Below are 27150 nucleotides of genomic sequence, written 5' to 3' on the forward strand. Positions count from 1 at the left end.
AAACCTCCACATTATACTGATCCATCAGAATTAGTATCATAGTGGAAGATACCCAAGGGGCCTTGGGGAAATTTTCATGTTTATCAATAAAGAATTATTTGATTTTGACATAAAGGGATTGGTTAAAATTAAATGAATGTCACTTATACTGACAAAACCAAAAGTAATTACTGATAAATAAGTTTGCATAAAACTGCTGACCCTTTAAATGTGGCTGGGCTTCCAGTTAATTAAGAGGTTCTATACATTAATCTATTGATGTCTTAAACCATAAATTTGCCAAATAAAATACATTTCCCCAAATATTATAAATTTCATTTCAGTAGGAAATGAACAGATTTGAAACCTTCTAATTGGTTAAAATGTTCATTTCCTGCTTTGCCTATTGCTGATTAAAGACATAGGCAGCCGTTTCATATCATGAACATCCAGAGCCTTGCTTTTAGATCAATATAGTATCTTGTCTTAATGTCTCTATTTTTCATTGCATAAACACACACACACACACACACATAAACTCTGTGGCGTATTTATATATATTTATATATACATATATGTACACAAATATATACATATACTATGTGTGTGGAATTGTGGGTGCAAAGATCAATTTATTGAACTCTCAGCGTTCAGAATGTTCCTAAGAACAGCATGAGAGAAAACCCCCGAGCTGCACAGGCTTGGGCACTCTCAGGACTGCAGGCTGAGAGAAGTGTTCTCTCTGCGCAGGAGCACCCGCTCAAGCTACCCAAGCACAAGCTGGCCGCCCAGGCCGCGCCTCAGCCGCCCGCTGCGGCAGGACCACAGACAGCTCCGCTGCCCGCTCTGCTGCCGCCGCAGGCCCCGCCCCCCCAGCTCACGGGGGCCCAGGCCCCCAGGTCCGGAAGCGTGCTTGCCGGCACCACTGTGGCCAACCTGCAAGTGGCCCGCCTGGTGAGTTTTCCCTCGGGCTCAGAGCAGTTCGCCCGGAAACGTGGATTCTGGCCAAACTGACCTTGTCCCAGGGGTGCCCGCCCGCAGACTGAGGTTTCCTGCACCCCCACCCCTTGTCAGTGGGCCCCTTCCCTCAGCCTGCTTTGTCGCCAGCCACCTTGCCTGACTTTGTACTTGTTTAACTTTACGTGCACCACATGGTTTTATGTGTACTCGTCTCTCTCAACGGAATGTATACTTGGGACGAGGGTGTGCCAGTCTCGGGTCCCAGAAGCCAGCCCAGTGCCTGGCCCTTTGTAGGAGCTTCATCAATACTTGCTGATGATTCCAACCTTTAAAGATTTGTAACAGATTCAGGGCCTCGGGAAGCTAACGTGGCCCTGCTTCTTCCCATCTAGACCCGGGTGGCTGCTTCCCAGCTTCCAGCTCCAGGACAGACTGCCCCCGCCGCTGCCGCCAAGTCCCCTGTGACCGCCTCGCCGGCAGTCACAGCCCTCCCCGTGAACAGGACAGCCATTGGGGGGGCTCTCGGCCAGCCTCAGAAAGCCACAGGTGCGCAACTGGATCTTCAGGCACTTTGGTCACTTAAGCTTTAAGATGTGAAGTGACCCCATTTCTTGATGTGTGTCAGGCTTCAGCATGGAACTACTTCTTGTTGGTTTTTTTTTCATCATTGCAGATTCTTTTTTAACTGTTCTTAACTATAGTCCTTGGCCTGCTGCACCTTTGTTGTCTTGAGAATAGGCAACAGAACCCGAGCATTTTCCTGTGAAAGGAGAGTTTGGGTCTAATGGATGGAAAGCCCAGGACTGGAGTAGGGAAGGGGGGAAGAGCCTGTTTGCTTTCCTGTTCAAGTCGTTGATTTCAACTTCCATTTTCTGAACAGATGAGCAAGATGCTAGAGAAAAAACTTCCTCCTGAAATACTGACTGGAATCCTATGCTAAGTGCCATTGTTGTTTTTCTTGTATAGGTCCAACGGTGGTTGCTCAGCCGCTGCATGTCCAACAGCTTCTGAAACTCAAAAACCACCAGCAACAGAAAGTCATTCAACCTCAGAGTCAAGCTGCTGTACAGCAGAAGGTAGAGTAATCCTCTGAGTCCCTTAATGGACAAAGGGTGTACATTTGTTCTGACCTACTATAGAGGCTGTGGATTTTACTGCATTATAGGAAGTTTGTACCATTCCCACGAAAACCAACAGGGTTCCTTGGGGCTCCTCTGGGATCTCTGTCTCTTCCCTCCAATCTCTTTCTCTCCCTTCTTTGATCCTCTCCTTTCTCCCCCTTCCCTTCTCTGTTCTTTTCCTCTCCCTCCCTTTTCTTTCTCTCATCTCCTCTTTCCCTTCTCACCTTGTTTTTTGAATATTGACACTACACTTGCAGAGATAGTTTAAACAACTCTCATTGATGTCTATCATATTTTTCAACTTTTACCTTTTCTTTCCTAATCAAGTCTTTAATTAGGAACACAGATTTGACATTATTTTGAGTAGATTCCCTAACCTATACTTATACTCTCTGCTACGTTACATATTTCTGGGAACTTCTTCTGAAGATAGATGTTCTGTTCTCTAGATCAGTGCACAGCATGTTACTGTCCAGGCCCAGCAGCAGAAAGTGGCTTATACTCCTCAACCCAGCATTAAAACCCAGTTCCTGATGACACCCCTGTCCCAGGCCCCAAAGCCCACAGGAGCCCAGCAAGTGCCAGCCTCGGTACAGGTACTGCACTCCTGTGGTCTCAAGCCTCTAAAGGACAGTCAGGTCAATGTGCCAGTGAAGGGTAAAATATGCCACTTGGAAGGGCCTTGTTCCGCTCCTCTTCACTCTTGCTGTTTTAGCCACAGGAATTAAGGTCTTCTCCTGTCTCATGGCTTTGAGGAATGGAAGTGGGAAAGTCATGTTCAGAGGTAGTGGCAGAGAGGATGGGGCTGAAAGGAAGCCCTCTGCCCCCGTAAGTCTTTTAAGTTAGGGATGTTTCCTTAGGCAAATGATGGCCTCGTTGACCTCTGATGGTCTTTAAGATTCTGACTCTTAAAAGATTCTTATTCTCTTATTGCATTTACCTGCTCTCATATTTCAAGGTTGCAAAGATTCCCCAAGTTGTTCAACAACAAACAGCTGTGGCCAATCTTCAACAGATGGTCTCTGTTTCCCAGGTGAGTTTCAGAAATTCCTAAAGATAGTTGACCATTGTTTATGTCCACAATATTCAACTCAATCCATGTTCTCCTTGTCTTGGGTCACTCTGTTCCCCAGTTTCCTTTCTAGGAAGTGGGAAACTTCCCATCTCTCACCTCTACAGTGGAATATTGACTGTCCCCCCATTATTGGGTCTGTTTCCTCCTTTGGGGATAGTCTCCCCCTTCCCATATGGCAAACTCATCTCTCCCTTATTATATATTATAATATTATGTATAATAAAGGTATATATACATATATATTAGCTTTCTAGGCCATCAACCCTTGAAAGATGGTCAGCAAAGGGCATATTGAACCACTGGACACTTTTTCCTCCTTATTTGTTTTCCTACTGAACTCCACTTGTTTTGTCTTCTGTTTCTTTCATCTTTCTATTGTAGATTGAAAGTTCTTGGGAACAGGAATCATGGTTTTTATTATACAGCACCTAGCATAGTATTGATGTTCACCAAATGTTAATAATCCAATGCTGTTTTGCTGCCATTTATTAAAGAATTATAAGTTTGAAGGCACAAGTGCTAAAAATTTAAAGTCACCTGCCCAGATTTCTTTTTAAGATGCTATTTTCAGAGTAGACTGTATCTTAAATGGCAAAGAATACTAGATTGAGTCCTGGTCAATATGGCTTTTTTAGTAGTCTTGACAAGTGAATCAGATCTAATCAATTGTATATTGGGGGTCATGGCAGGCACGGTCTTAATTTCTCTTGGGAATGTTAAGACATTGAACTAATTGAACTAAAGGATCTAATTATTTGGGAGTTTCTGTGGGGAGTGAACCATGGCAGCCAGTGTTTGGTGCTGTTTCTTGGTGTGTCCTCATCCTCTTGATACTGATCAACAGTACTAATTATAAGGGGTAATCAATGGGATTTGACCTCAGTGAGGGGGACAGCAGTGAATAAGCTGCTTGTTCTCTCTCCAGAGGAAGCAAGTGAACTCTTGAGCCCAAGATTTTTAATGTGCAACCATCTACTTGTCCTGTCCTCTCCAAATCTCTAGGTTCAACCTCAACAACAAACTATGTCCCAGACCACAGTCGGTCCACACCAAGTACAAGTGCTCCCTGCAACATCAATGGCTCCTCAGGCGGTTCAACAGAAACTTGTACAGCAACAAGTCGTGACCCCTGCCACACCACAGCTGCAGGTCCCTGGGGCACCAAATCCTGGACAGGTCCCTCCAGCCTCAGAAGGGCAAAGTCAGCAATCCAAAGGACAGATGCGGATGTCTGCGGTCAGATTAAAGGCATTGTCCAAATCCAACTAAAGGGGTGCCTGAATATGGCCAGCCAGAGAGTTTGGAAATGCCAGGGAACAGGCAGTCATCTGATGTCATGAAGCACCTTTAACGTTATATTTTAATCTATAACTGTACACAAAACTCAAAAGGTTTGGGGAAGAAATTGTCAAAAATATTTTTTTTGCTGTTTAAAAAAAAAAGATGATTCTTGCTCTTATTGGACCATCATTTCTAAGTATTGATTCAAACTACATAAAGAATTTCCTTTTCATTTTAAGAGTTCAACAGAGCTTGTTAGAAACATTCTCTGCCCTCTTAGAAGTGGATGGTCTAGTATGGCAGCCAAATATCATAGGCCATTTCATGTTTGTTCACAAATGGGACGGACTGGCCTGGGCTGCGAGCTTTCTGGGTCAAACTGGTCACCCTCCCCTTACACAAGCATTCCCTCCTAGAACAAGTCTGGGTGTAATGTGATCTCTTAAATCTGTAGTCCTTCAGTGTGACCATCTGCGCCTAGCACTGCTTTGCACATTAGTAGGTGCCTAATAAATGTTTGTTGAATTGAATCTGGATGTATAGTTAAGATTTTAACGAAAGTTCACTTTCTGTTCTTGTAATTCTTTTGAGCTGTTAGTAGTTTTGTGTACCTTTCCTGAAGCTGTATGTGTGCGTGTGTGTATGTGTGTTTGCTTTCATTCATTTTGTGATAATGGTTATTTCTTGGAATGTAATGAGTGTGTTGATCCTAGTTCTATGTATAGTAAAACTGTAACCTTTTTGTAAAAGGAGTATTCACTTTGTATCTTGGAAAATTTCCTATTTGTCTAGTTTGATACTTCCAGTTTGGGAGAGTTTTTAACTGCTGGGGTTTAATTTAAGTTTCATTTGCTTTTGTGATGTTTCTGTGTTCAGTATAAAATCTATTCAGCCTTCAGCTGGGGAAGAGAAGAAAGTAAACAATACTCAAGATTAATTCTGAGCTGTGCAAAAAATACACTTTTATATGATTATTTTACTAAAGTGAATAAGAATTATGAATGTATATTCAGGTAGATGTTTGGAGGATGAGGTCACAGTCTATTACTAATCTAAAGGAGCCTGCCTCGTTTTTAAAGAAACGATATAATATGTTGTATGGTCCTAATATGAACCTTTTAAAATAATGGTTGCTTACTTAAGAGGGTCAAAGAGCTCCTCTTAAATTGGTCCTGCCCTTTTCATGTGACAGTGGAGGATTTTTTTCCATTACATTTGATAAAGTGGATGTTTAAAAAGCATTTTTCCCCTTCAGTGTGGGATTATTTGATGTTTCGATGGTAGCTTAATTAAAAATAAAAGCATTTTTGCTTTATAAAACAACTTTAAGGATATGACAATATACTGATATGAGATGTGATGGCAAAGCAATACATAAGAGCTCAATTTCAAGGAGGAAATACATGTCCAGTGGTTCCGGTATAGATTACAATTATTAGGTCTTCTGGGCATTGGAATGTTTTCCGGTCTGTTTCCCTTCTCTAGGTCACTCAGTTCCCATGTTTCCCTGAGTGTGAAACCACTCTTTGCCATCCATTTATCTTTTAGGAATTTCTAGATGGGCAGTGAAATAGATAGGTTCAAGGTGCCATTTGAGTTGGTTAAGTTTGGCCAGGAAAGAAATATTTTGCATCCCTGGCATTGGTGCCCATTTCAGAATCATGCCAAGGTATCCCGTCTTTGCTTTGGAACAGATGGCTGTGTCCTGTGCAGATCAGTATCACGCTCTGCCACAGGCAGCTGGTTCTGTGTCCCATTCATAGATCAGCAAAGATGGAAACACCTTTCTTAACTTTAAAAAAATATTCTCTCTCCCAGTAATCAACTGATACCAGGAAGGCAGGGCCAAGTCTAAATACTGATGAATGTGGGCGCTCATACGCGCTATGTAGGATTGTATGGAATTGTGATGTATCCTACCAAACAGAGTGTAATAAAGTGTACGTTTTTATAGGTGGTGGCATTCTTTCCAATTTAATAAGGTGTGCATGGTAAAATTTGTAATTTTAGAAACCTGTAATGAATAAACAGTCTAGAGGCACCAAGGGATTCGTGCAGATGGAGCGACGTTTGCCTCCCCCTCATCCTGTAGCTCCTTGTACATGGTAGGGGCTCACTGACATGAGTGACAGCTGACTTGAATCCATCCAGTTGGTCTTAATCATTTCTCTTCATCTCCAATAGGGTGGATGCGGTTTCTATTTCTGAAGTCCTTGATTTTATCTCTGTGAAGGTCCCAACCACTTCTCTGATCTCTGGTCCCCAGCAGCTCTGGGATCAATCTGAAGTTTAGGGGTGCAAGCTATATACTAGTGCTTGGCCAGGAGAATGTCCCCTCCTCTATATTCATCCAGAACCAGCCTGGATGTACCCCATTTTCTTACTTCTCCTTCCTGGAGAATACTTGCTTCTATCAAAATAAGTATAAAGCCTGTTTTCTTTAAAAAAATTAAAGTCTTCTACCCCCATTCCTGTGATGACTGCTGGCCCAGCCGTTACTGGGCTCAAGAAGCAGTTCCAAGTAGTGATCAAGTCCCCAGATCACGCCTATCTGGCAGCAGACACACGCCAGTCCCCGAAGCCAGTGGATCAGCAGCTCTTGACCCCGTTCCCACAATGCCTCCTTGGGCTTTGCCCAGCGCACACCGTCCATTCCCTGCCAGACTCAGGCCTTCTTCTGCTTCCATTCGTTCTGTGAAGGCAAAAGCCAGGGTGAGATAAAGAAGGGAGCATCCAGTCTCCACAGAGCAGCATGCTTAAGCCTGGGGGGAGGGGGGAAGCCCCAGACTGGTGTGGTATCTTCCTATCAAGAAGCCTAAGCCAGCAGCACTGACTACTCTTGCCTTCTTTGGTGGCAGTTCTCCCTGGGAAACTATCTTTCCTGTTTTGGCCTCTTCTGGGTAGGTAAGACCAGTTTGCCCTTCTGGGCAGTGCTGGGTGGGTGGGTCTCTGTGGCTCTTCTCAGGCACTCATCACCCCACAGGCCTCTGCTCCCTTTTCTGGTGAGCTCCCAGGACCCCAGACCTTGGACACATTGGTAGCTAAGGCTCTTGGGTCTGGGCAGCTCGGTGGTTGCTAAACTCCTACGAGTGGTACTCAAGTACACTGCCTAAATTGCTGGCTCGGCTTTGCTTACTCAGTCTTTGCCAGGTGCCCATGGTCCCATTGGCCAGCCCTGTGACTGCTGCAGAGCTGGCAGCTTGAGGCCCATCATGCCCCCTGAGCCCTTACCCGGATTGTTTTTTGGAGCTCAGACAGCGCTTCCTCATACTGAGGCACAAGGGACTTCAGGTGCTCACTCCGAACTAGATGCTTCCCCAGCTCCGGGGCTCTTGCTTCTCTCAACATCTGAAGGAATTTCTGCTCCTGGAGAAGAGAGCCGTGCCAGCCATGAGAGAACCTGACTCACCTTCCGTTAAGCCTTTCCTTGTGGGTAACCAGACAGTGGTCTCTAGTTACTAGGAACAGATTCTTTTCATTGACAGATGGAGGCAGGAACTTGTATGCAGATTTTCAAGGGACCTACCTGTACTTTCAGGAGCAGAGTGAATGCCAGCCCCGTATGCCCAGCTCTGGCTGTTCGGCCTACCCTGAAATCAGACACAACACGGGGGCAGGTCCCATCATTCCAGTTCAGGGGCTAGGTTAGTGACACACACAACTAGAGCCCCTAAAGTCCCAGGTCTCAAGGAAGAGGGGCGGCATCAGTGCGCCCCCTGTGGCCCCACAGCCCCCCTCACCGGTGCACGTAGGTCCTGATGTACTGCGGGGCATCGTAGTTGATGACCAGTTTCACTCCTTTCACGTCAATGCCTCGAGCAGTGGCATCTGTGCTGATCAGGCTGTGGGGAGGTCAAGGGAAGAAATCTGGGCTGTGGGCCCCACCCCCCAGGCCTTGATACTTAGCGCCCCCTAGCAGAGGCCTAGTTCACCGGTCTCATACTGGGCTGGACTGGCGAGAGTGTGTGTGTGACAGTGTGACACACACACACCCACCCACCCTAAGGACAAACAGGGAATGAGCAGGCCCCAGCAGTTAAAGGGTCCTGTCCCGGTCAGCCCTGCGGTGCTTTCTGCCCTTCACCCAGCAACCTCCCTCCCTTCACAACACTCACAGCTGAATCTTGCCCTGCTCAAACTGCTTCAGGACCATCTTCCTCTGGCCAGGCCCAAACCTGGAGGAGAACTCGGCCACAGGGATCCCTCCAAAGGCCTTGACCAGCAGGAACAACCTGAAGAGAGGGGCGGGCAGAGCTCAGAGGGGGGGGCGCATCCACTGGCACCTCTCGCCCCCCTCTTCCCTTCACCTGATCCTCACCTGTGTGAGTGCTCCCGGGAGTTGGTGAAGCACAGAACCCGGGAGAACTTCAAATTCCGCATCAAGTGCAGGATGACCAGTGGCTTGGAGTTGAGGCTGCAGGGCACGTAGAAATGCTGTGGGAGACGGGCCAAGGCCATGAGATCCCTCTGGTTACGTGCCCTTCTAAGCGGGGAGCCTGGAAGCCTCTTAGATTCCTTCCCCTTTTGCCTTGGGTCTGACTAGGGGGCCACCCTCCCCCTGCCCCTCCCCCAGGGAGCCACTCCCCCCCTTCCCCACCAGGGATGATCTTATGGGAGGCCCCGCTCTCACCGAGAGCCCTGCAGGGAAGGCGTACTTCCCCTCCACCTCCTGCTCGATCCCTGGCTGAGCCGTGGATTCTTGATTCTCCAGGCCAGTGGAGAAGAGCCGGGGCTGTAGAGGCCTAACTCTTGCAGTTTTTCAGGGTTCCGCGTCAACGTGGCCGAGAACGAGCAGCTTCTGGAGTGGCATCTGAGGTTGGCTCGTGCTGAATGAGACAGGGCAATGTCTGTGTGGGTCCCAGATGGATGTTATCAGCTACCCACTGCCCGTCAGCTCTTGGAGCCGGCAACGCCACCACCCCTTGCTCTTCTGGGCCATTCTTCTAATAGGTCCGTTAAAAAGGGAAATGCTCCATCATGGGCATGTGCCCTCCCTCCCTTCTTCCTCTACTTCCCCAGTCTGGCTCCTTCCTCAAAGGGGACAGGTTGACAACCTTCACATAAACAGAAACGGCCAAACCACGGTCCTTTTCTCCTTGGGAGGTGGGTGGTTGGATGGGTGGAGAGTCTCCATCCCAGTACCTGGCAGCAGTTATAGCTCGGGGTTCCACCCTCTGGAAGAGTGGGCTGCAGCCCGGGGCATCGTCGCCATGGAAAACTGCTTTCACCACTCGTGGCAGCCAGGACTGGTGCATGCTGTCAATCATTCGGTCGGCTTCATCGTGATCTGTAGAGTGGCGTGTGCCGCGTTCAGGGGAAAACCTGAGTAAGCTAGGGCTGGATGGGGCCCTGCTCCCAGGAACACTCCTGCACGCAAACACCGAGACCTCCCAGCCACGCCAGATCTTCCACCCAGCATTGGCGGGCAGACATGAGCCCAGGCACTGCCCCAGACTAGACCTGGCAGGTCCCAGCTTGGGCTGACTTACCAGAAAGCGCAATTGCCTAAGGCTGAATCCTGGCGTCTGATCGATGTGATCCACCAGCCGGCCGGGGGTGGCCACGACGATGTCTGCCAGGCTGCAGTACCCAGAGACCCTGCAACACCATGCAGCACTGTAGCTGATGACCGAGCCTGGTTCAAGATGGGAAGAGCTTCCCTCTCCTGCCCCACTTGCTCCCCCCTTTTCACTGGAGCTTCTCCCACAATCCTAAGCCCCTTCCTAAGAGGCCCAAGCTAGTGTCCACTCTTAATCCTAAGCCTCACAACAGTGTTTAGGGGGATATGAGTATAAAAGGATACCAGAAGGGCTTGGCATTTGCAGCAGGGCCCTGGAGGGCGTTCAGTGTGGGCTCTCTTGTGTGAGAGGCCATGCCAGAGCCAAACTCCCCATTCATGGGAAGGGTCTGAACGCTGTTCAGGGGATTAGAGGCAGGAAGCTGGGGGCCAGGAACTCATTCTTTTCAGAGCGGAATACTAAATGGGCCCGGCCTTCCCCAGCCGGGGTGGAGGGCTGGCTGCCCCGGCCTGAACAAATCAGCACAAACACAACGAAACCTACGTCTTCTGGACGAGGATCTCCTGCTCCTTTGCTAGAGATTTCTGCCCTGTGATCTGGGCAATGCGCAGACCCGTGCCATCGGCATAAACATTGAATACTTTGCTCACCTGGAGGGAGAAAGCGGTGTTTGGCACTAGCAAGCCTACAGAGTTGTATCCACAGAGTGCAAGTTCCCTGAGGCTAGGGTTGTCAGGCTTTCTCTCATCTCTCGCATCTCTTGTATCCAGTTTGGTGCCCGGCACTTAATAAAAACCACTGACAGACTGACTAGCTTAAAGCCTATAGTCCCCAAGAATGAATACGTGAACAAGAGCTGGGGAGGGGCAGCTGAGCTCTGCGGGCAGAAAGCCCTCTGCTGTTAAGATAAATGCTATTAAGATTCAGTTCCCTGCACCAGGAGCCATCCACATGATGCCCCAAGAACAATTCTTTTGGCCATCGAGGCAGGACAGAACAGCCTCTGTCCCAAATGCCTTTAGGAGGCTGGAGAAACCCCCCTTCCCAGGATGTTTTTAGACAAGATTACAATAGACACACTATATTGAAATAAAAATTTAACTTTTCCCCATCCAACTGCACGTATTCCCTGAAATGGAACCAGAGCCCTAAGGGAGCTGGGAAGCCCTGAATGGGAGGGAGTAAGGGCTTCTGGGCCAACAGCTTCTGTCCCAAGGTAGCAGAGTAAACCAGAGAAAAAAAAAGGCCACAAACCTGCTGGGCCAGCTCCTTCGTTGGCAGCACCACCAGGGCCCGTATGTGACACACGACACGCTCCAACAGGACCTGTGGACAAACACAGCGCGGCCCCGCACCAGGAGGCCTCTTCAGCCAAGGTCCCTCAGAGAGGCTGCCCTCTTCGCCATGAGCCCTGGGGGCTTGTGACCAGGAAGAGCTCAGCAAGCCTTTGGTGATGGGTCCCCCAGGCCCCTTCCCTCCCTGATCATTTACCTGGATCACAGGGATGACAAAGGACAGTGTTTTCCCACTGCCTGTTGGGGCAGACACACAGATGTCACTGGGCTGGTAGCCACCCTTCCCCACCAGGAATCCATGGGACGCACTCTCCAGGAGGGCGGGAATCACTGCGGCCTGCACTAGACAGGTGGAGGACAAGATAAGGCTCAATAGGGCAGGATAAGGACCACAACAACTGAGACCGAACGGCTACGAAGTGCTCTGAATGGCTCCTCTCTAGGACTGTTACAATCGCCACACAGGGCAGGTACCCGATGTGACAGACTGTGGCCGGGAGAGGCTCTGGGAGGGGGTCACTGTCCTTTTGAATATTGGAGGGGGCACACAGGGAGCTCTCTGAGGACAGACCCACCAGAGGCAGAACAAACAAGTCTGAACACAGACCTAAGGCCAGGGAGCGTCTGTTCAAGCAGATGGCAAAGGAGCCGCAAGACAATGATGTGGCCGGCCTGATGGAGAGGAAGGCCTGGGCCAGGCTGCCACAGGTGAAGAAGGGACATCTCTGGGGTCAGAGAAGCTTGGCTCCTCGGCCGAGGCTCACCCAGCCGGGTCAAGGCTCTCAGCCCGGGGCTCCCACCACCCTGTAGCCAAGGCCATCGAGACGCCAGCCTGCCCGAGGCTATGAGGGCACACCATCACCTGGGTTTTCAGGGAGGAAAAGCAGCTTTCCCATAAGAGAGAACTGAGGCCTCAGAGAAGAAGGCTGGGTGTGAGGGACAGTATTTTACAGCCTGGAGGGACCTTGCTGCTGAAGGGACAGATCCGAGCATTGGGGCTACCTGGAAAATAGGATAAGATGCCGTTGGTCTTTAGTTTCTTTTGTAGGCAAGGATGGATTCCTGGGATATCCTGGATTGGGACGAGATCGTTTTTGACACTTTTTTGGACCCGGCTGGGCTCAGCGAGCCATTTGGGCAAGAAAGGCTGGACCTGTGAAAAGAATGACAGGTCAGTAAAGAAGGGTGTGGGAATAAAGTGAGACCAGGGACAGCGCCGCCCCGGCTGCCCGTACCACAGGCGCCTCACTAAATCAGGGCCATCACCGGGCAAAGGCCAGAGTTCTGTGGGAGCAGGATACCGACATCCTGGCTGTGAGAACTAGCTGCCACATCACTGGCTTATCTCTGGAGGGGGCTTCTTGTTGGCACTCCCAGAACGAGGGCGCCATGTGGGGTTCACTGGCTTATCTTCTTGTTGGCACTCCCAGAATGTGGCCTACCTTTGGAAGGGCCTTCTTATTGGGCACTCCCAGAACGAGGGCGCTATGTGGGGGTTCACTGGTCTCTCCCGAGGGCTCTGAGGCTTCTGGTGGATCCTTTTCTTTTCCCTGCTCTTCACTGTTTTTACCTGAAGAAAGGGCAATTGCGTGAGGGGAGGTGACAGAAAAACTGTGTCAATCCTTGTCTCTGCCCTGGGAAGCCTGCCCAGCTCCCTGGTGCCATCTTGGGGGAGGACTTCCGTCACCTTCAGCAGCCTCTGGGTCCTTCTTCCCAGTTTTCTTTTTCTTCTTTCCCTTGGGTTTTCTGGAGCTGCCGGTCCCTCTCGGACTGGGCTCGGCTTCTGTGTCTGATGCTGACTTTTCTAACCTGTGGGGGCTCCCATCCCCTCGCTTCCTCTTTTTGGCTTTTCTTTTAGGTTCCTGTGGGACTGGAGAACTTGGGCTGAGGTTTGCAGGTTTGGGGGATCCTGGGATCTTGACTCCAGCCGGGCTGGCCTTGGCCTTGGCCTCCTGCTGCTTTTGCTTCTTCAGCTGCCTTTCCCGGGCCTGAACTTGAAGCCTCTGCAGGAGCACCTGGGCTCGCTCCTCAGTGTTAGTCACATTTTCTTGTTCCTCATATCTGGGATAAAGGAAATTGTTAGTCCTGAGGCCAGGTCCTAAACCCAGAATCCCCAGGGGTTGAGGGGGAGGGGAGAGAAGCAGTTTTATTTCCTCAGCACCCTGCTGGCAATGAGCTGGGTCCGGAGTCTCGGTGCTCTGACTACAGGCCCTGGTGACGTTCCTGGCACCACAACTCCCTTTGATCATCGCCATTTTCCAGGTTGCCCCTCTTTTCTCAGTCCCAATAAGACTGGACAGCTCGGACACATCAAGGACTCATTCCTCTCCCTTGATCCCCACTTCCAACCAAATGTTAGGCTGCTCATTCTTACTTGGACACCTGTTCCCTCCTTTCCTACTCATTCCTATTCCCACAGTCTGCACTGGACAATCACTGGACCTTCTTGCCTCTGCCCTCTTCCCCTTATAATCCATCCTTCCTACAGATAACAAAGCCATCTCATAACTGCCCAGGCCTGACCACATCTACTCTTCTGCTCCAAAGCCTTCAGCAGCTCCCAAATGTCTACAGAACAAAATGCAAACTCTGGAGGCCGGCCTTCAAGGCGCTGTGGAGAAGGAGATGCAGCACTGCCTCAGAGCAAGGGAGACTGCTTCAAATCAAGCTTCCTAACGATTCTGATGTCCAGAGGCACCGTCCCGCTCTCTGACTCTATACCTGCTCTTCCTAGTTCTCTGCTCTGGCCAAAGAGCACAAGGCAAATCTCTCCTGCAAACGCTTCCGGACAACCATCAAGCCCTTCTCACTCTAATCTTCTTCAGACCAGCCTCAATGTGCCTTTAACTCAATGCACCATCTTCCCTCAAAAACCAGACCCTCCTCCCACTCTCCTACTTCCATTCATGGAATCTCATCCTCCCCATTGGACATGGATCCTCACTACCATTATTCACCTTTCTCTTTATTCTAAGACTAGCATCCTGCTCGTGTCCTCTTATCTATCCCCAACCCCCAAATTGGTCCAACCACAATCCTCCTGTGCTAGGACATTACCAAAACCATCCAGTCTGACTCCCTCAACTTTACACATGAGGAAACCCAGGTCCAGGGAAGGGAAATCACAAACTAAGTGAGTAGAGAAAGTCCTGAGTCAGCAAAACCTAAATCAAATCTAGCTCAACTACTTATTAGGGGGTGGGATCCTGAGCAAGTGACTTAACTGTAAAATGAGAATAATAACAGCACTATCCTCCCCCAGGCTGTTACGAGAAAATATTACAAAGTGCTTAGCACAGTGTCTGGCACACGGCCGACACTATTTAATGTTACTTGTTATGTTCTCTTATTATGACTCTTTTTTTTCCCCTTTTTTTTTTTTGCTGAGGCAATTGGGGTTAAGTGACTTGCCCAGGGTCACACAGCTACGAAGTGTTAAGCAGACTCGGGTCCTCCTGACTTCAGGGCTGGTGCTCTATCCACTGCGCCACCTAGCTGCCCCCCCCCCCCCCCCGCTCTCGTTTTTAATACATGTAGTTGAGGTGGGATTTGAATCTGGGTCTTCCAACTGCAAATCCAGTGGCTTCACTCAACACTCCCCTTTTCACGACTGACCTTTAATGCTTGAGAGCATCATTTAACATATCTGGGCTCACGTGTACAGATATTGTTAAAGGGCAGTTTTTCTGGGTGATAAACTGGGGCTTCGGAAAGGGCTGACTTATCTACCGTAACGCAGCTAAGTGTAAGGGAGCAGGGCTTCCCAGCTCCAAGTCTATTCTCTGTTCTTCAGACCACCCTTTTGGGGAGGGTGGGGGAGGGGTGGGAGAGGAGAAGGAGGGGAGGATCCTTACCTAGGATCCCGCAATCAGGGTAAGTGAGGGTTAGGACTGAATCTAGCCTGGCTCTGACTGCACATATAGCTGTCTCGGTAAATCATCATAGGTTTGGAGAGAGAAGGGTGCCTTAGAAGTCATTAGTCTATCTCAACGTGGCGTACAGATAAGGAACCTGCGACTTGAAGAACGTAAATGACGTGGCTGGGCTCACACTGCTAGTGTCTGCTATGACACGGGATTGGTGGAGAGAACACTGATCAGCAATCCCCCCCCTCCCCCCCGCTTCCTTTCATTATAATAAAGAGAACTGGGATTCACATGCTGCTTTAAATTTTGTGTGATTTAAGTTCGCACGTTTTAAAGTTCACATGCAGCATTTCATTGACCTTCTCAACTTTGTGAAGTGAGCCCTCCTCAGCCCTTTTTAGAGCAGAAGAGATAATTCTTATTGAAGATCTGTTAAGTGCTTCCCATGCATCACCCCTCTGACGGAAGTGATCTCATGGTTCCCATTTCATAGCAGAAGAAACTGAGTCTCACTCAGAGAGGTGGCTTGACCACAGTCACAGGGCTAGCATATTCTAGGGACCAGATCAAGGCCAAGACACGCTGACAGCAAGTGCTCGGAAACGTGTCCTCCACGTTGCTGCCAGGTTAAGCTCAGCTCTGATCACGTCTTCAATGGTTCTCCGCTGATGACCGAGGAAACCACATGCGGCAGTCAGAGCCCGCTATTTATTTGCCCAATGGGATAAACTCCAGGTGGGGCAAGAAGCAGGAACTGAAGACAGGTGGGATGGAATTGAATCTAGATTCTCCAATAGTGGGGGAGGGGGGAAGAGGAGGGACCATCCTATCTTCCCTATCCTGCACTTACACACTTCTTCCAAACCCCAACAAGCATCTTCTCTGACTCCGCCCCCTCCATCCCTGCCCCGCCTCCTTTTCTCCCTGGTCCTGCCTCTTCTCCACAACTCCACCCCCTTTCCTTCCCTGCCCCAACTAGCATCTTCTGACTCCGCCCCTTCCAGCAGTCCCGCCCCTCTCCTTCCCTGGCCCCGCCTTCTCCGTCCTTGCTCCTAGTGCCCCGCCCGAGTCCCTTTCTTCTCCTTCTCGGCCCCTACGAGCCCCCTCCCTGACTCTTCCCCTTCTTTACCCCTACTAGGTCCCCCTCTGTCCCCGCCCCTTCTCCATCCCTCTATCAGCCCGCTCCGTGGGTCTCCACCCCGGTCCTCAGCCCCGCCCCTTCTACAGCCCAGTTCTCCTCTCCCTCTCCCCAGCCGCGGTCCCCTCTTTCTAGCTCCGCCTCTTCCCCCCAACGTGGGGAGAGGGCTGTGGTAACTTTGCCGGGCTAGTAATAGGAAAGTGTCCCGGAAGTTCCTGTCAGCAGCCGGACCTCCAAGCCCACAGCGCCCGAGGCTCGGCTCGGAGTGAGCCCTGCTTACCTGGCTATCCGAAAAAGCGCCATCGCTCAGCCGGGTTCCACCGCTCTCCCCACGCGGTCTCAGGTACTCCGCACTAGACTCTGGCGCGGGGAGATGACGTCGGACATGCGCCGATGCTGCAAATGACGAAGGAGGGGGCGGAGCCGAGTTTCCTCCAATCGCACAGGTGATCCTGGATTCCCCGTCCGGAAGGCCACATGGAGCCGGAGTGCGGGGCGGCGGAGCTGGGCCGTTGGCTGGAGGCTGCCCTGAAGAGCCGGAGAGGCGCTAACGTCGTGTTCGACATTCTGGGTGTACTGCAGGTGCGAGTGGAGGGGCTGCCGGGGAGAGGTGGAGGAAAGGTGGGGAGGATGAGCGCGTGAGCGCATGTGCGCGCGCGTCAGACCCAGGAAGTAGTCTGAGTAGAGGGAGATACCGCGGAAGGACGCAGGGGGCGCTGTGCGCAGTGAGCGACCCGCGGGGAGCGCGCACTGGGAGGGGGTGCGGGGAGAGCGACCTCTTTGGTGAGGCCCTCAGCCCAAGTAGTGTGGAGAGCTCTCCCTAGTGAAATCCTGAAAATTCCCCGCGTCCCAAAAGTCTCAGTGCAGCCCAGAGCTGTGGACGAACGTTTTAGGCCGCTGAAACCTGAAGTCGATAAATGTTACAAATTGCCTGCTTTCCACACGTCACTCAGGTTTTCCGCTTCTGTTAGCTTTTTTTAGTCAGGTCCGACTTCGTGACCCCATTTGAAGGTCTCTTTCAGCGGTTGCCGTTTCCTTCTGTAGCCCATTTTACAGATGAGGAAACGGAGGCACAGAGGGTGAGGTGACCTGCCGCGGGGCACCCAGCTAAGGAGTGTCTGAGGCTGGATTCGAACTCGGGAAGAGGAGTTCAAGATGATTCCCCGTCCAGTGCTCTGTCCATTTAATGATTGACAGCTTGTAACTTACAAGCTTAAATAATTGAGTAAATTTCAAGCTGTGGAGAAGATAAAGCGGGTAGTCTCTCTTCCCCTCCCCCCAGGCCGAGCAGGAAGATGACATCCTCAGCGCCATCCACACTTGCAGCCGACTCTTCGGGGCTCTGCTGCAACGAAGGGAGCTCTTCGTGGGCCACCTGCCTGCAGAGGAGGCGGCCATGGCAGGTGAGGAGGCCTTGTCCCTCCACCCCCAGCCTGGCTCCAGCTGTGCGGCTCATGGGGGGCTGGAGCCTCCCGCCTCCTTTGGGAAGGGCGGGAAAAGGACGAGGCCCCAAAAGATCCAGGGCCTTGAGCCGCTGCCTCGGGAGACTCTCCCGAGGAAACTAGGGCTGCTTGGTTCCTTCTTTAGGACATTTGTCACAATTTAAGGATCACAGCGCTTGCCCCATAGCCGCTCTGTGGTGCATTGTCCCCATTTTACAGAAGACTGAGTGTCAGAAAGGTTAAATGTCTTGCCTGGATCATGGGGATAATAAGTGGCTCAGTTGGAAGTCTGATCCGGGTCTAATACTTTTTTTCTTTTTTTTTCAAGAAGATTACATAGTAATCAAAAACCCTTTCCCTAATTGGCTTCGGAATATATCTGGGTATATATCTGGAGGGTGGAAAGAACGGTAGCCTTCGGACCTAGGCCAGGCATAATGGGATCCGCAGTGAATACAAGGGAGGCCGAGGGGCTGTGCACCACGTGCTTGTGACGTTTGCGTGGCTGCAGCGATTCCTCTGCTACATGTCTGGGATTGCAGAGTGCGTCTCAGTTGGAATATAGGTTGGGAGAGAGATTTAGGACAGAAACACTGCTTCTCCCCAGGGCCCGGAAGTGCCCTTCGGAAGTATAAGGTATGGATGAGACATCGCTACAACAGCTGCTGCAACAGCCTTTCAGAGCTCTTGGGCCATCGTTCTTTCAAGGTCAAGGTGAGTTTGGGAGTCAGAGAGGAATATTCTTGGGTTCTGCCATCCATATTGGCTTCTGTTTGCCCCCATGATGCCTTAAGCTAAATGCCAAATCTGCCCAGAGGAGCCAGTGCTTGGAGAGCAGAATGGGGGTGTGGGCTGGCGGGAGGAGTGGATGGGAGAGGAGATGTGGCTCGAGTCACTTCCCGCCCTCCTGAGTGGGGTCAGCGCACTTTCCCCCATTGCTCTGGAATGGAGCATCTCATTCCCACGGGTCTCCCCAGGGCTGCCTCTCCAGCTCTTAGATACTTGGACTATGACGTCTATAGATTGACTTGTTAAGGCCCAAAGTGTGGAAACATGGGATTCGATGTGACTGTTTGCAAATCACCCCCTCGTGAACCGTCCACATGAGAAGAAACAGGCCGGGGCCGTTGATGGCCACCTGATACAGGCAGTGCAGATGTCAAATGATCTCTGACTCATGTTAGGCTGCACAAACAAAGCTAGAACGCATCGGAAGCTTTCGAATGAAAGGGGTTTGTTCTATTTTTCTGAAAACAGCCTTTAGTCCTAATGCTCAAGTGGGAGTCCGGGCAGTTTGTACATTTCAGTCCAACATCATTGTTACTGTAAATCCCAGCACTAGAAACATGATTAGGTCATAGCAAATTTCAGTGGCATTTTCCATAAGTCCATCCAAGCAGGCTTCCCACAGGGCCTCCACCTGCACTCGGGCTCAGAGAAGAAGTAGAGGCCGGAACCTTGCTCTGAAGAAGTTAGGCTGGCTCCCCCAGGCCACAGTCCTTGTTACAGAGATCTGGGCATAGAGAGGGGCCTCGTAACATGGGCCAGTGGTGCTGTGGATTCCATGTGTCCACTTCTCTCTCTCTTCTCTCCCTCCTTAGGAACTGGCCCTTTGCACGCTCATGAAGTTTGTGCAGCTGGAGGGGGCGCACCCGCTGGAGAAATCCAAATGGGAAGGCAACTATTTGTTCCCTCGGGGCCTCCTCTTGGTAAGGTGCTTGTCGGGAGGATCTTTATCATGAAGAGCGCTGGGGAGATGAGGATGGCTTCCTTTTTCATTATTCATTCTGTGGGAGCAAGCCGTAGGAGAGTAGTTCAGCCATTACTTGCTAGGTTTTATAAGACTGTGTTTTGGCGAATTCTTCATTTAACAAGTGTTTATTGAGTGCTGTGGACGAGGCACTTTCCCCTTGTGGTTTGGCTCAGCCTCGGGTTATTTGCATTCTCTAAGCATTTACAGGCTATTGGGGGATAAAGGATGGGAGCTGGGAAGGAGCTGACTTGGTATTAAAAGTTACTCTTCAGGTAATCCCCAGAGCAAATAATGGAAATTTGCTTCATTGACTTAGTAAGTTTAGGCCATTTTTTTTCTTCATCAAATCTGCATATATACTTCAGATCAAAATAAGTAATCCCCTGAAATTCCTTTTATTTCTGCCAATGAGACTGAGAGATTGAAATGCCTCCCTATCCCATTTCACCCCATAAAAGGACCAGAAGCTGTCGCTACCCCTGCCCCAAATGTCAGCTGTTAAAGACCAGCCTTCCTAACTTCTCAAAGCTAATTTCGCAGTGGGGCAGCACAGATGAAAGCAGGAGTAATTTCCTGTTGATTTGGGGGCCTTTCAGAGGGTGTGTGGATAAGTGATTCTGTCTCCTCTGTTGACTCCTAGTCTGTGGTGGAAGGCCTGATTCCAACAGAGGGGGATTCATCCCTGCTGATCTCCCGGTTCCAGGAGTACCTGGAGCACGATGATGTTCGATACCACACAATGCAGGCCGTTGTGGATTTGGTGGCCAGGGTCACAGACACGCACCAACAGGTGATGCTTTTTGGTTGGTGGGGCGCCCTGAATGTCATGAGTGTGGGCCATGATTTCAGCCTGTGTTCAGATCTTTGTTTGATTCAAGCTGGTTTTCTTTAGGATTATAGTCTGCTTTCTTTTTTCCCTGGATCTGTTATGTGTCTAGCTGCATTTAAGGGGTCCTGGTTGAGAGGTAGAGCTGGGATGATTGAAAGTTAGCTGTTGTAAACTACATCCTGGCTGAAGGGCTGGCAGTCAGGAGGCCATGGGCAAGGGTATGTATGGTATTGGGGTGGGGGAGGTGGAAGCGAGCATCTTGGGTGATCAGCACAGAAGAGGGCCGTGATTGAGTGAAGGGAAAATGGAGAAGTCTGATACTTGCCTTAACCCTCTTCAGTGTGCTGACTTTGTCTTTCCCTCAGGGGGTTCCCTCCACGTTCTGGAACAACACCTTCACCCTGGTCTCCTCTGTGAGCCTGCCCCGCCAGCAGAGTGACATCTCTAAGTTCTATGTAAAACACAAAGGTGAGCATCTTTAGGAAGAGGGAGGGAAGCTGGTTCATGCTTTGGGTCTGGCCTTTAAGCGGTGAAGGAACACGTCCTTGTTTGGGAAGAGACAGAGGAGGAATGGGCATGAGAAAACTTTCATCTCCTGAGAAAAGCTCTCCATTGATCAGTAGCATTGACATTGTCATTTTGTGTGAGCTCAGTGAGGGCTGGAGACTCCAATCTGAGTCATGTGGAAGGAGAAATAAGGGCTGGATGGGGCCCGAGCTGTGCTCTTTCCCCATGGTTCAACCTCAGTGACTGCGACTTGCTGCAGGCTGGTCTTTTGGGGCACTTTGTAAGCTTTTGACTTTAAGCCCTCCTCCATCCCTTTTTCTCACAGAGATGCTGGAGAAGTGGAAGGTCACTCAGCTGAAGGTAAAGATTTGGGAAGGAAGGGACAAGACAAGGCGGGATGGGGGGGGGGGCGAGGGCGGGGTGGGCGGAGCTGAAGCTGTCCCCATTGCCCCCACCATCCCTAAGCTGCTGCCCTTCCTTGTGTTTCAGGAACACAAGCACGTGTTTGAGAAGATGTGGTTCAGTTTTCTCAAGCACAAGGTAGAACTGAAGCTCTGGGCTGGGGGGTTCCTGGCAGAGGTGTGTGTGTGTGTGTGGGGGGGTGTCTTTGGTCTGGGTGGAAGGTTTGAAGAGACTGGGTGTTTATCCCTTGGCATCTGGCTGAATCGCCCCATCAGGTAAAACTCTGTCGCTGCTGGGAGCGAAGCGCTGCCAAGGCCTAGAGCTGGGCAGGCTTATGAGGGAGGGCTAGAGCGTGGGGATGCTGGGAGCTGCCAGGCAGTTGGAACCTTGGTGCTGTCTCCACTGCAGCTGCCCGTCAGCCTCTACAAGAAAGTGCTTGTGATCATGCACGACTCCATCCTGCCCCACATGAGCCAGCCGAGCCTCATGATTGACTTCCTCACGAAGGCCTACGACATTGGTATGAGGCTGGGGCCGGGGGGCTGGGGGCGGGACTTGGTCCTGCAGCTGGGGGAGGAGGGGTCCAAGTCTGGGATAAGTGTGCTGCTGGGGCAGAGCAGCTGAGCGTTCCAAGGGCCAGACTTGGAGTCACCAGGACCTAGCTTCTAATCCTGCTTCTGATGGCGGGTGTGAGTCCCCAGGCAAATCACGTTCCCCCCTGAGTCTTTAGGATTGTCACATGTGAGATGGGGACGATGGTGGAGTTTTCTCTTTGAATCTGAAATGTTATAGAAGTATCAGCTTGTTTTAGCGCTTGTGTCTGTGATGGGTGGGATATCTGGATGTCTGGGGATAGGTTGTCTGGCTATGTGGGGGTGGGCTCTCTAGGGTCTAGTGGCGGACTGCCTAAATATCTGATGGGATGTGTGTCTGTCTTAGGGGGCATGAGGCCTGGCTTGGGGAGCAGAGCCTAGCTGGGTCTCTGGCTGATGGGGGTCGGTGCCCTCTGTCTCTTGCAGGTGGTGCCATAAGTCTCCTGGCCTTGAATGGACTCTTTATTCTTATTCATCAGCATAACCTGTGAGTGGGGTTGGTGTGAAGGAGAGATCATGGGCCTCAGGAGGCTCTGGGGACGGTTGGTGGCATCTTTCTGGGGACCTGAATTTTGAGCTGCTTCTCCTCCTGCCAAGCATGGCCCTCCCCCTTTTCTGTCTAGCCACAATTACCATGGCACCGTCCACAACTGTGCCTTTTTTATGCCTTTGACTCTCTTCAGCATGTCCATCGCTTCCAGGCCTTCTCTGGCGAGTTGGGCATCAGAAGCCCAAGGTCTTGGAGTAGGGGAGATTGGTGTATGGACAGTCATTCTTTCCTGAGATTACCATTTAACCTAGGGCAGCCTCTCCAAGATCTCCATTTCTTTTCCTTTTCCAATGGAAATGACTTTCTTTTCTGCTCACATGGAAGTTATTTTGAGGATCAGAGAGAATGTGTGGTGAACTCTTAGAGGGGATCAGACCCAGTGGTAAGGGGCCCGAAGCCTGGCTCATCTGCTTCCTGAGTCCCTGCTCTGTTCCTTTCCACCACAGAGAGTACCCTGACTTTTATCGGAAGCTCTACAGCCTGCTGGACCCTTCTGTTTTCCACGTGAAGTACCGAGCCCGCTTTTTCCACCTGGCAGACCTGTTCTTGTCTTCCTCGTGAGTTTAGCCCTGGGGGGGTATTCTTATACTTATAAAAGTATATGCTTTTATATGCTTATAAATACTTAAGTGCTTATAAATATAAATAAATATTAAAAAATCCATGCTTATAAAAGCATGAAAAAGACTGTTTGGGGTTGGCCCTGGGCCCTCCCAGCTTAGGGACCCTCTCTGCTCAGCGTGCTATGGGTGTCATGGGAGAGTCTGATATCTCATACTTCGAAGGTCAGTTTTTGTGGCCAGAGCCTGAGGATCTGCACTGACCACTCTGTGGTGGGGACTCAGAAGGGAATGAGGGGGCTGGTACTAGCTCAGCCTTGAGGACAAAGGTTAGGGGCAGAGAGCTGTAGGGTCATCCCAGAGCCTTTGTGAAGGGCCTGATGTGGCCGGGGAGAAGTCAGTGTCTGAAGCCAGCTGTTGCTGTGAGGAGGAAATAACTGGGCTTGCTCCTGGCCCTGCGGCCCATCACACGCTTCTGGGTTTTCTGGCTGGGGTGAAGGTCCATCTTGGCAATGAAACAGAACCAAATCCATTGACTTGTATAGGGATTGGCCTTGTGACATTTCAGAGGAGAAACTTGTTAGAGAGGGAAGGGAATTACCCTTCTCATTTTATAAGGCATGAGGTTGAGATGTACCGAGTGTAGTTTGTTCAAACATATGGATCAGTAGGGACCCAACTGGGCTCGGCCTAGGGCTCCTGATGACTGCTCTGCCCAGGTGGGTCGGGTCCTGATAGTGTTATAGACAAGGTCCCATGTAGTATTGTAGAGGCAGGGAAAACCTTTAATGCTAGACATGAACAAGTAAGACACAGGGAGAAAGAGGAAGGGCATGTCGAAGTCTATCTTTTTAACCAGGAGATAGTGTTTTAAATGGGAAGTTTTGTAAGTCAAATATATATAAAATGAACCAAAATGTGTCTTGTGAATTCTTTTCTTCAGTTATTTGTGGTTTTTGCCTTACAAAATCTGTAGTTTTTCTAGTGCTTGCTACTCCTGTTCTCCTAGGAGTGGGTCTCCTGGGGTTCTGTAGGTTTCCTGGGTAGGGGACCCAGAGCTGGCCCTGACTGCATTTTCCGGATAGGCACTTACCCGCATACTTGGTGGCTGCCTTTGCCAAGCGCCTCTGCCGCCTGTCCCTGACTGCTCCTCCCGAGGCGCTGCTCATGGTCATTCCCTTCATCTGCAACTTGCTCCGAAGACATCCTGCCTGCAAGGCCCTGATCCACCGCCCCAGTGCGGAGGCCAGTGGTGAGAAGGGATGAGGGTGAGAGTCGGGAGAGTTCCCAGTCCTGGCCTTTGACCCTAAGCACAGGCAGACAGAGAACCATTTCTTGCAGCTGAATTAGACATTTTAGACTTGAGCCCAATAGAATCCTCCTCTCCCAGGATGCTTCAGATGGCTGCTGTATCTCCCAGGACACAGAGATCCTCATGCTCCCATTTGGGGGAGATGAGCAGTGAGGGCAGGCAGTGTATCTTGTTTCCTGGGGGCAGGCTCAATGAGAAGGAAACCCTTCCCCACAATCCTTCAGATATGCCTAGATTTGTGTCTGCTCTTCTACAGACCCATCTTAAGTGAAAAATTGATACTTTGGTTAAAGGCAGGAGGGAAGAAGGACTAAAGACTTAAGGATTCCTTGGAGGAGAATTTGCAGCTCCTGATTTCTTGGATGGAGGTGTCAGTGCTTTCTCCCTCTCCTCTTCTTAGACCCCCCCCCCCCCAGCCCCACATCCTTGTGCACAGGGAGCAGGCAGCGCTAGCACTCTCCCAGCTCTCCAGCACAGGTCCGAGCCCTGAGCCAGAGGTTGGGGTTTTACTTCTGGCCCTCAGCAAATCTCAGTTCTTTCTGGGCTTTGTGCCCACAGTCTCTTGGAATGTAAAGTTTCCATTATCCCTGGGGTTTTGTCCTCAGATTTGACCTCTGACCCCTATGACATGGAGGAAGAAGATCCAGCTAAAAGTCGTGCCCTGGAAAGTTGTCTGTGGGAGCTCAAGGTAAGTGGGCTCAAACCACTTGCTTGGAAGCTGGGGTCTTTGCCTGCCAGCCAGGAGGAACAGTGGGCTGGAAACTGGGGGAGGGGGAAGCACCAAAGACAGGGGCTGAGGGGGAGGGGGCTGGTGCCCCCATTAGACCAAAACTTTTTAGTAGGAGGCAGAGGTGGTTCTGATTGAAGGGGAGACTCTAATGCTGCTCTGATTCAATCTTTTAAAGGCTCTCCAGAGACATTATCATCCTGAGGTAGCCAGAGCAGCCATGGCCATCAACCAGGCCCTGTCCCCTCACGAAGTCAGCATTGCCCAGTTGCTGGAGCTCTCCCCTTATGAGGTAGGCATGTGTGTGTGTGTGTATGTGTGTATGTGTGTTGGGGGGTATACCCCCAATGGCCCCTCCGCTTCCTTGAGGAGCCTGGGTATTGTCCTGGAGGGAAGCTGCCAGGGAGCCCAGCATGGGCAGCCTGTTTCCTTTTCTCTAAAGGCTCTGCCGTGACTGGGCAGGGATGGGGAGCCTGTCAGCGCGCCACACCTGGTGACCAGGCAGCTGTCACATGGCCACAGGCTGGTTCTTGGTTTCTGGCACACTCTTATTCCCTGAGCCCTTGACCTGTCTCACCCTCACGCCTCCACAATCTCTTTCTCCAGATCTTTGAGAAAGACTTTAAGAAGGAGGGATCTGGCCCTGTACCCCTGGAGTTCCTACAGCCCCAGGGACTGCTGGGCCGGAGAGGTGACCTCGCCATGGAACACTTTGCTCTGGACTGACACGCTTGCTTTTACTTCCTTACCCCAAATTTGGGATTAAATGTTTTTTTTTTTACAAAATGACTTGGCTTATCTGTTTGTGGGGAGCATGGGGCAGGTATGCTTTGGGGTATTGGGATACTCTGACTCTTTAGAGATTTCTTATGTTGTGTGAAGGTGAACTTTCCAAAACTGAATATAACTTTATGGAAGTCATAGCTAGTTGGCAATCTGAATGCAGATCTGTGTGACCCTGCACAAGTCACTTCCCTCTGTCTTCCTCAGTTTACTTATCTGTAAAATGGGGATGATAGCATCTGGCTTTCAGGATTGTTGTGAGGATCATATGAGAGAGTAATCATTAAGTACTTAGCATAATACCTGGGTTGTAGTAGATACTCTATAAATGTTTGTTTTCTCTTTTTAGTTAAGATGGCCTTTGTGCTTTTTTCTTTCCTTTCCATATTGTGTCCTAAATGGAAATCCACTTCACTTATCCCCAATCTGCTTCCCGTCGTGCGGCCTTGCTCACCTCCGAGGCAATCTTGTGTGAGCAGGCAGGGAAGGACTTCACCTTAATCTGATTCCTTGCAATTTTTTTTTGCTCAAGGCCTCTATGAAAACGCTTACTCGGCATGACAGCATTCTCTCTGCCAGCCCTACTTTGTTCACACTCTAATCTATCAAACAAGCAGAGAAGTTTTTCTGCCCATCCATCTCCCCTTTGTTGTTGGCTGCATTTTGGCAAAAGCAATAAAGAGAAAGTTATTTCGAGGGCAAGTAGATCACCCAGCTCGTGTTGCCAGTGAGAACAAACCTAAATGATCTTTTTTACTATGTCATGTACTGCCTGAGAAGAAGAGAAAAAGACACAGATACACATGTCCATACACTGTCCCCATTCTCTTCCTTTGTGCAGTAGAGGAGATAACCAGAAATCTAGGCCAGCTCTGCTAAAATTCCCTTCTTTCCCTGTCTCTTCATTAGAGGTTTGAGTAATTTAGTCATTTGAGCCTCATTCTTGTGTCTGACTGCCTCCACTAATGTCCTGGGGCATGGAGGTGAGTGAGTTCTTGAAGGGGTTAAGCCCGTGGAGCAGCCTGCCAAACTACAGCCAGATGACTGCCAGCTGAGGCCCAGGTGCGAGAAGCTCGTCGCCCGGTTCTTTTTCCTTTCGTTCCACTGTAATGTTCGGGCTAGCTTTCTGGAGATCCTCTGGATGGACCTTGATAGACCCCACAAAATGATCAGGAATAGAGTTTAGAATCTTATTGTCTCCTTCCTATACTAGTATATGTATACTAGAGAACCATCATCTCATCAATCACACCGAGTTAACACCTTGTTATAAGTATCCTTGTTTCAAGTAGACTTCTCCAGAGTTCCGCCCTCTAGAGTCCACAGCAGCTCTCAAGAACACCATGCAGGTGGGATTTGTATGGAGGGAGTTAACCACAGGCTGATTGTTAGAGTCCTGGGCCAGCCCTGGTGCCTGCTGGGGATGTGCAGGGACTGACTCCTTTCAGACATGGGTGT

General features: G+C 50.3%; 3 protein-coding genes across 4 annotated transcripts in view; 2 read left to right on the top strand and 1 right to left on the bottom strand.

Moving 5' to 3' along the window:
- The window catches only part of LOC141560992 (E1A-binding protein p400-like), a 128364-nt gene extending 121995 nt beyond the window's left edge, over window positions 1-6369 (top strand). The window contains exons 51-56 of the mRNA XM_074299877.1: window positions 730-933; window positions 1332-1485; window positions 1906-2015; window positions 2510-2656; window positions 3019-3093; window positions 4138-6369. Coding sequence (XP_074155978.1) covers window positions 730-933; window positions 1332-1485; window positions 1906-2015; window positions 2510-2656; window positions 3019-3093; window positions 4138-4404 — 957 coding nt within the window. The 3' untranslated portion in view covers window positions 4405-6369. The remainder of the gene's footprint in view (window positions 1-729; window positions 934-1331; window positions 1486-1905; window positions 2016-2509; window positions 2657-3018; window positions 3094-4137) is intronic.
- On the bottom strand, window positions 5351-16617 carry DDX51 (DEAD-box helicase 51). Its single transcript, XM_074299891.1, is given in 17 exon segments — window positions 5351-7108; window positions 7648-7782; window positions 7943-8006; window positions 8157-8258; window positions 8532-8648; window positions 8735-8850; window positions 9047-9150; window positions 9153-9204; window positions 9206-9242; window positions 9559-10014; window positions 10479-10585; window positions 11190-11261; window positions 11427-11572; window positions 12233-12383; window positions 12673-12800; window positions 12918-13291; window positions 16515-16617. Coding segments are annotated over 17 exon segments (2211 nt in total). The 5' UTR covers window positions 16538-16617; the 3' UTR covers window positions 5351-7081.
- A 17-nt stretch (window positions 16618-16634) lies between these two features.
- Window positions 16635-25695, top strand: NOC4L (nucleolar complex associated 4 homolog). Of its 2 annotated transcripts, none has more exons than XM_074299903.1 (15): window positions 16635-16816; window positions 17517-17637; window positions 18284-18390; window positions 19278-19385; window positions 20070-20219; window positions 20624-20726; window positions 21091-21125; window positions 21255-21305; window positions 21576-21687; window positions 22187-22247; window positions 22757-22867; window positions 23956-24122; window positions 24788-24870; window positions 25088-25201; window positions 25516-25695. In XM_074299903.1, the coding sequence occupies exons 1-15, from the start codon at window positions 16712-16714 to the stop codon at window positions 25633-25635; spliced, it is 1548 nt and encodes a 515-aa protein (XP_074156004.1). In that variant the 5' UTR covers window positions 16635-16711; the 3' UTR covers window positions 25636-25695. The 2 variants fall into 2 exon arrangements, 1 of the variants encoding a protein (XP_074156004.1); XR_012487930.1 differs by having other exon boundaries at window positions 16676-16816; window positions 23956-24153; window positions 24741-24870.
- The last annotated feature ends 1455 nt before the right edge of the window (window positions 25696-27150 follow it).

Source organism: Sminthopsis crassicaudata, chromosome 1, assembly GCF_048593235.1.
Source record: "Sminthopsis crassicaudata isolate SCR6 chromosome 1, ASM4859323v1, whole genome shotgun sequence".
Lineage (NCBI taxonomy): Eukaryota > Metazoa > Chordata > Mammalia > Dasyuromorphia > Dasyuridae > Sminthopsis > Sminthopsis crassicaudata.

Coding starts and splice junctions, on each gene's coding strand:
- NOC4L (XM_074299903.1), top strand. CDS start 16,712: ATGGAGCCGGAGTGCGGGGCGGCGGAGCTGGGCCGTTGGCTGGAGGCT. Junction 17,638..18,283: donor AGAGGAGGCGGCCATGGCAG/GTGAGGAGGCCT, acceptor GCTTCTCCCCAG/GGCCCGGAAGTGCCCTTCGG. Junction 18,391..19,277: donor ATCGTTCTTTCAAGGTCAAG/GTGAGTTTGGGA, acceptor CTCCCTCCTTAG/GAACTGGCCCTTTGCACGCT.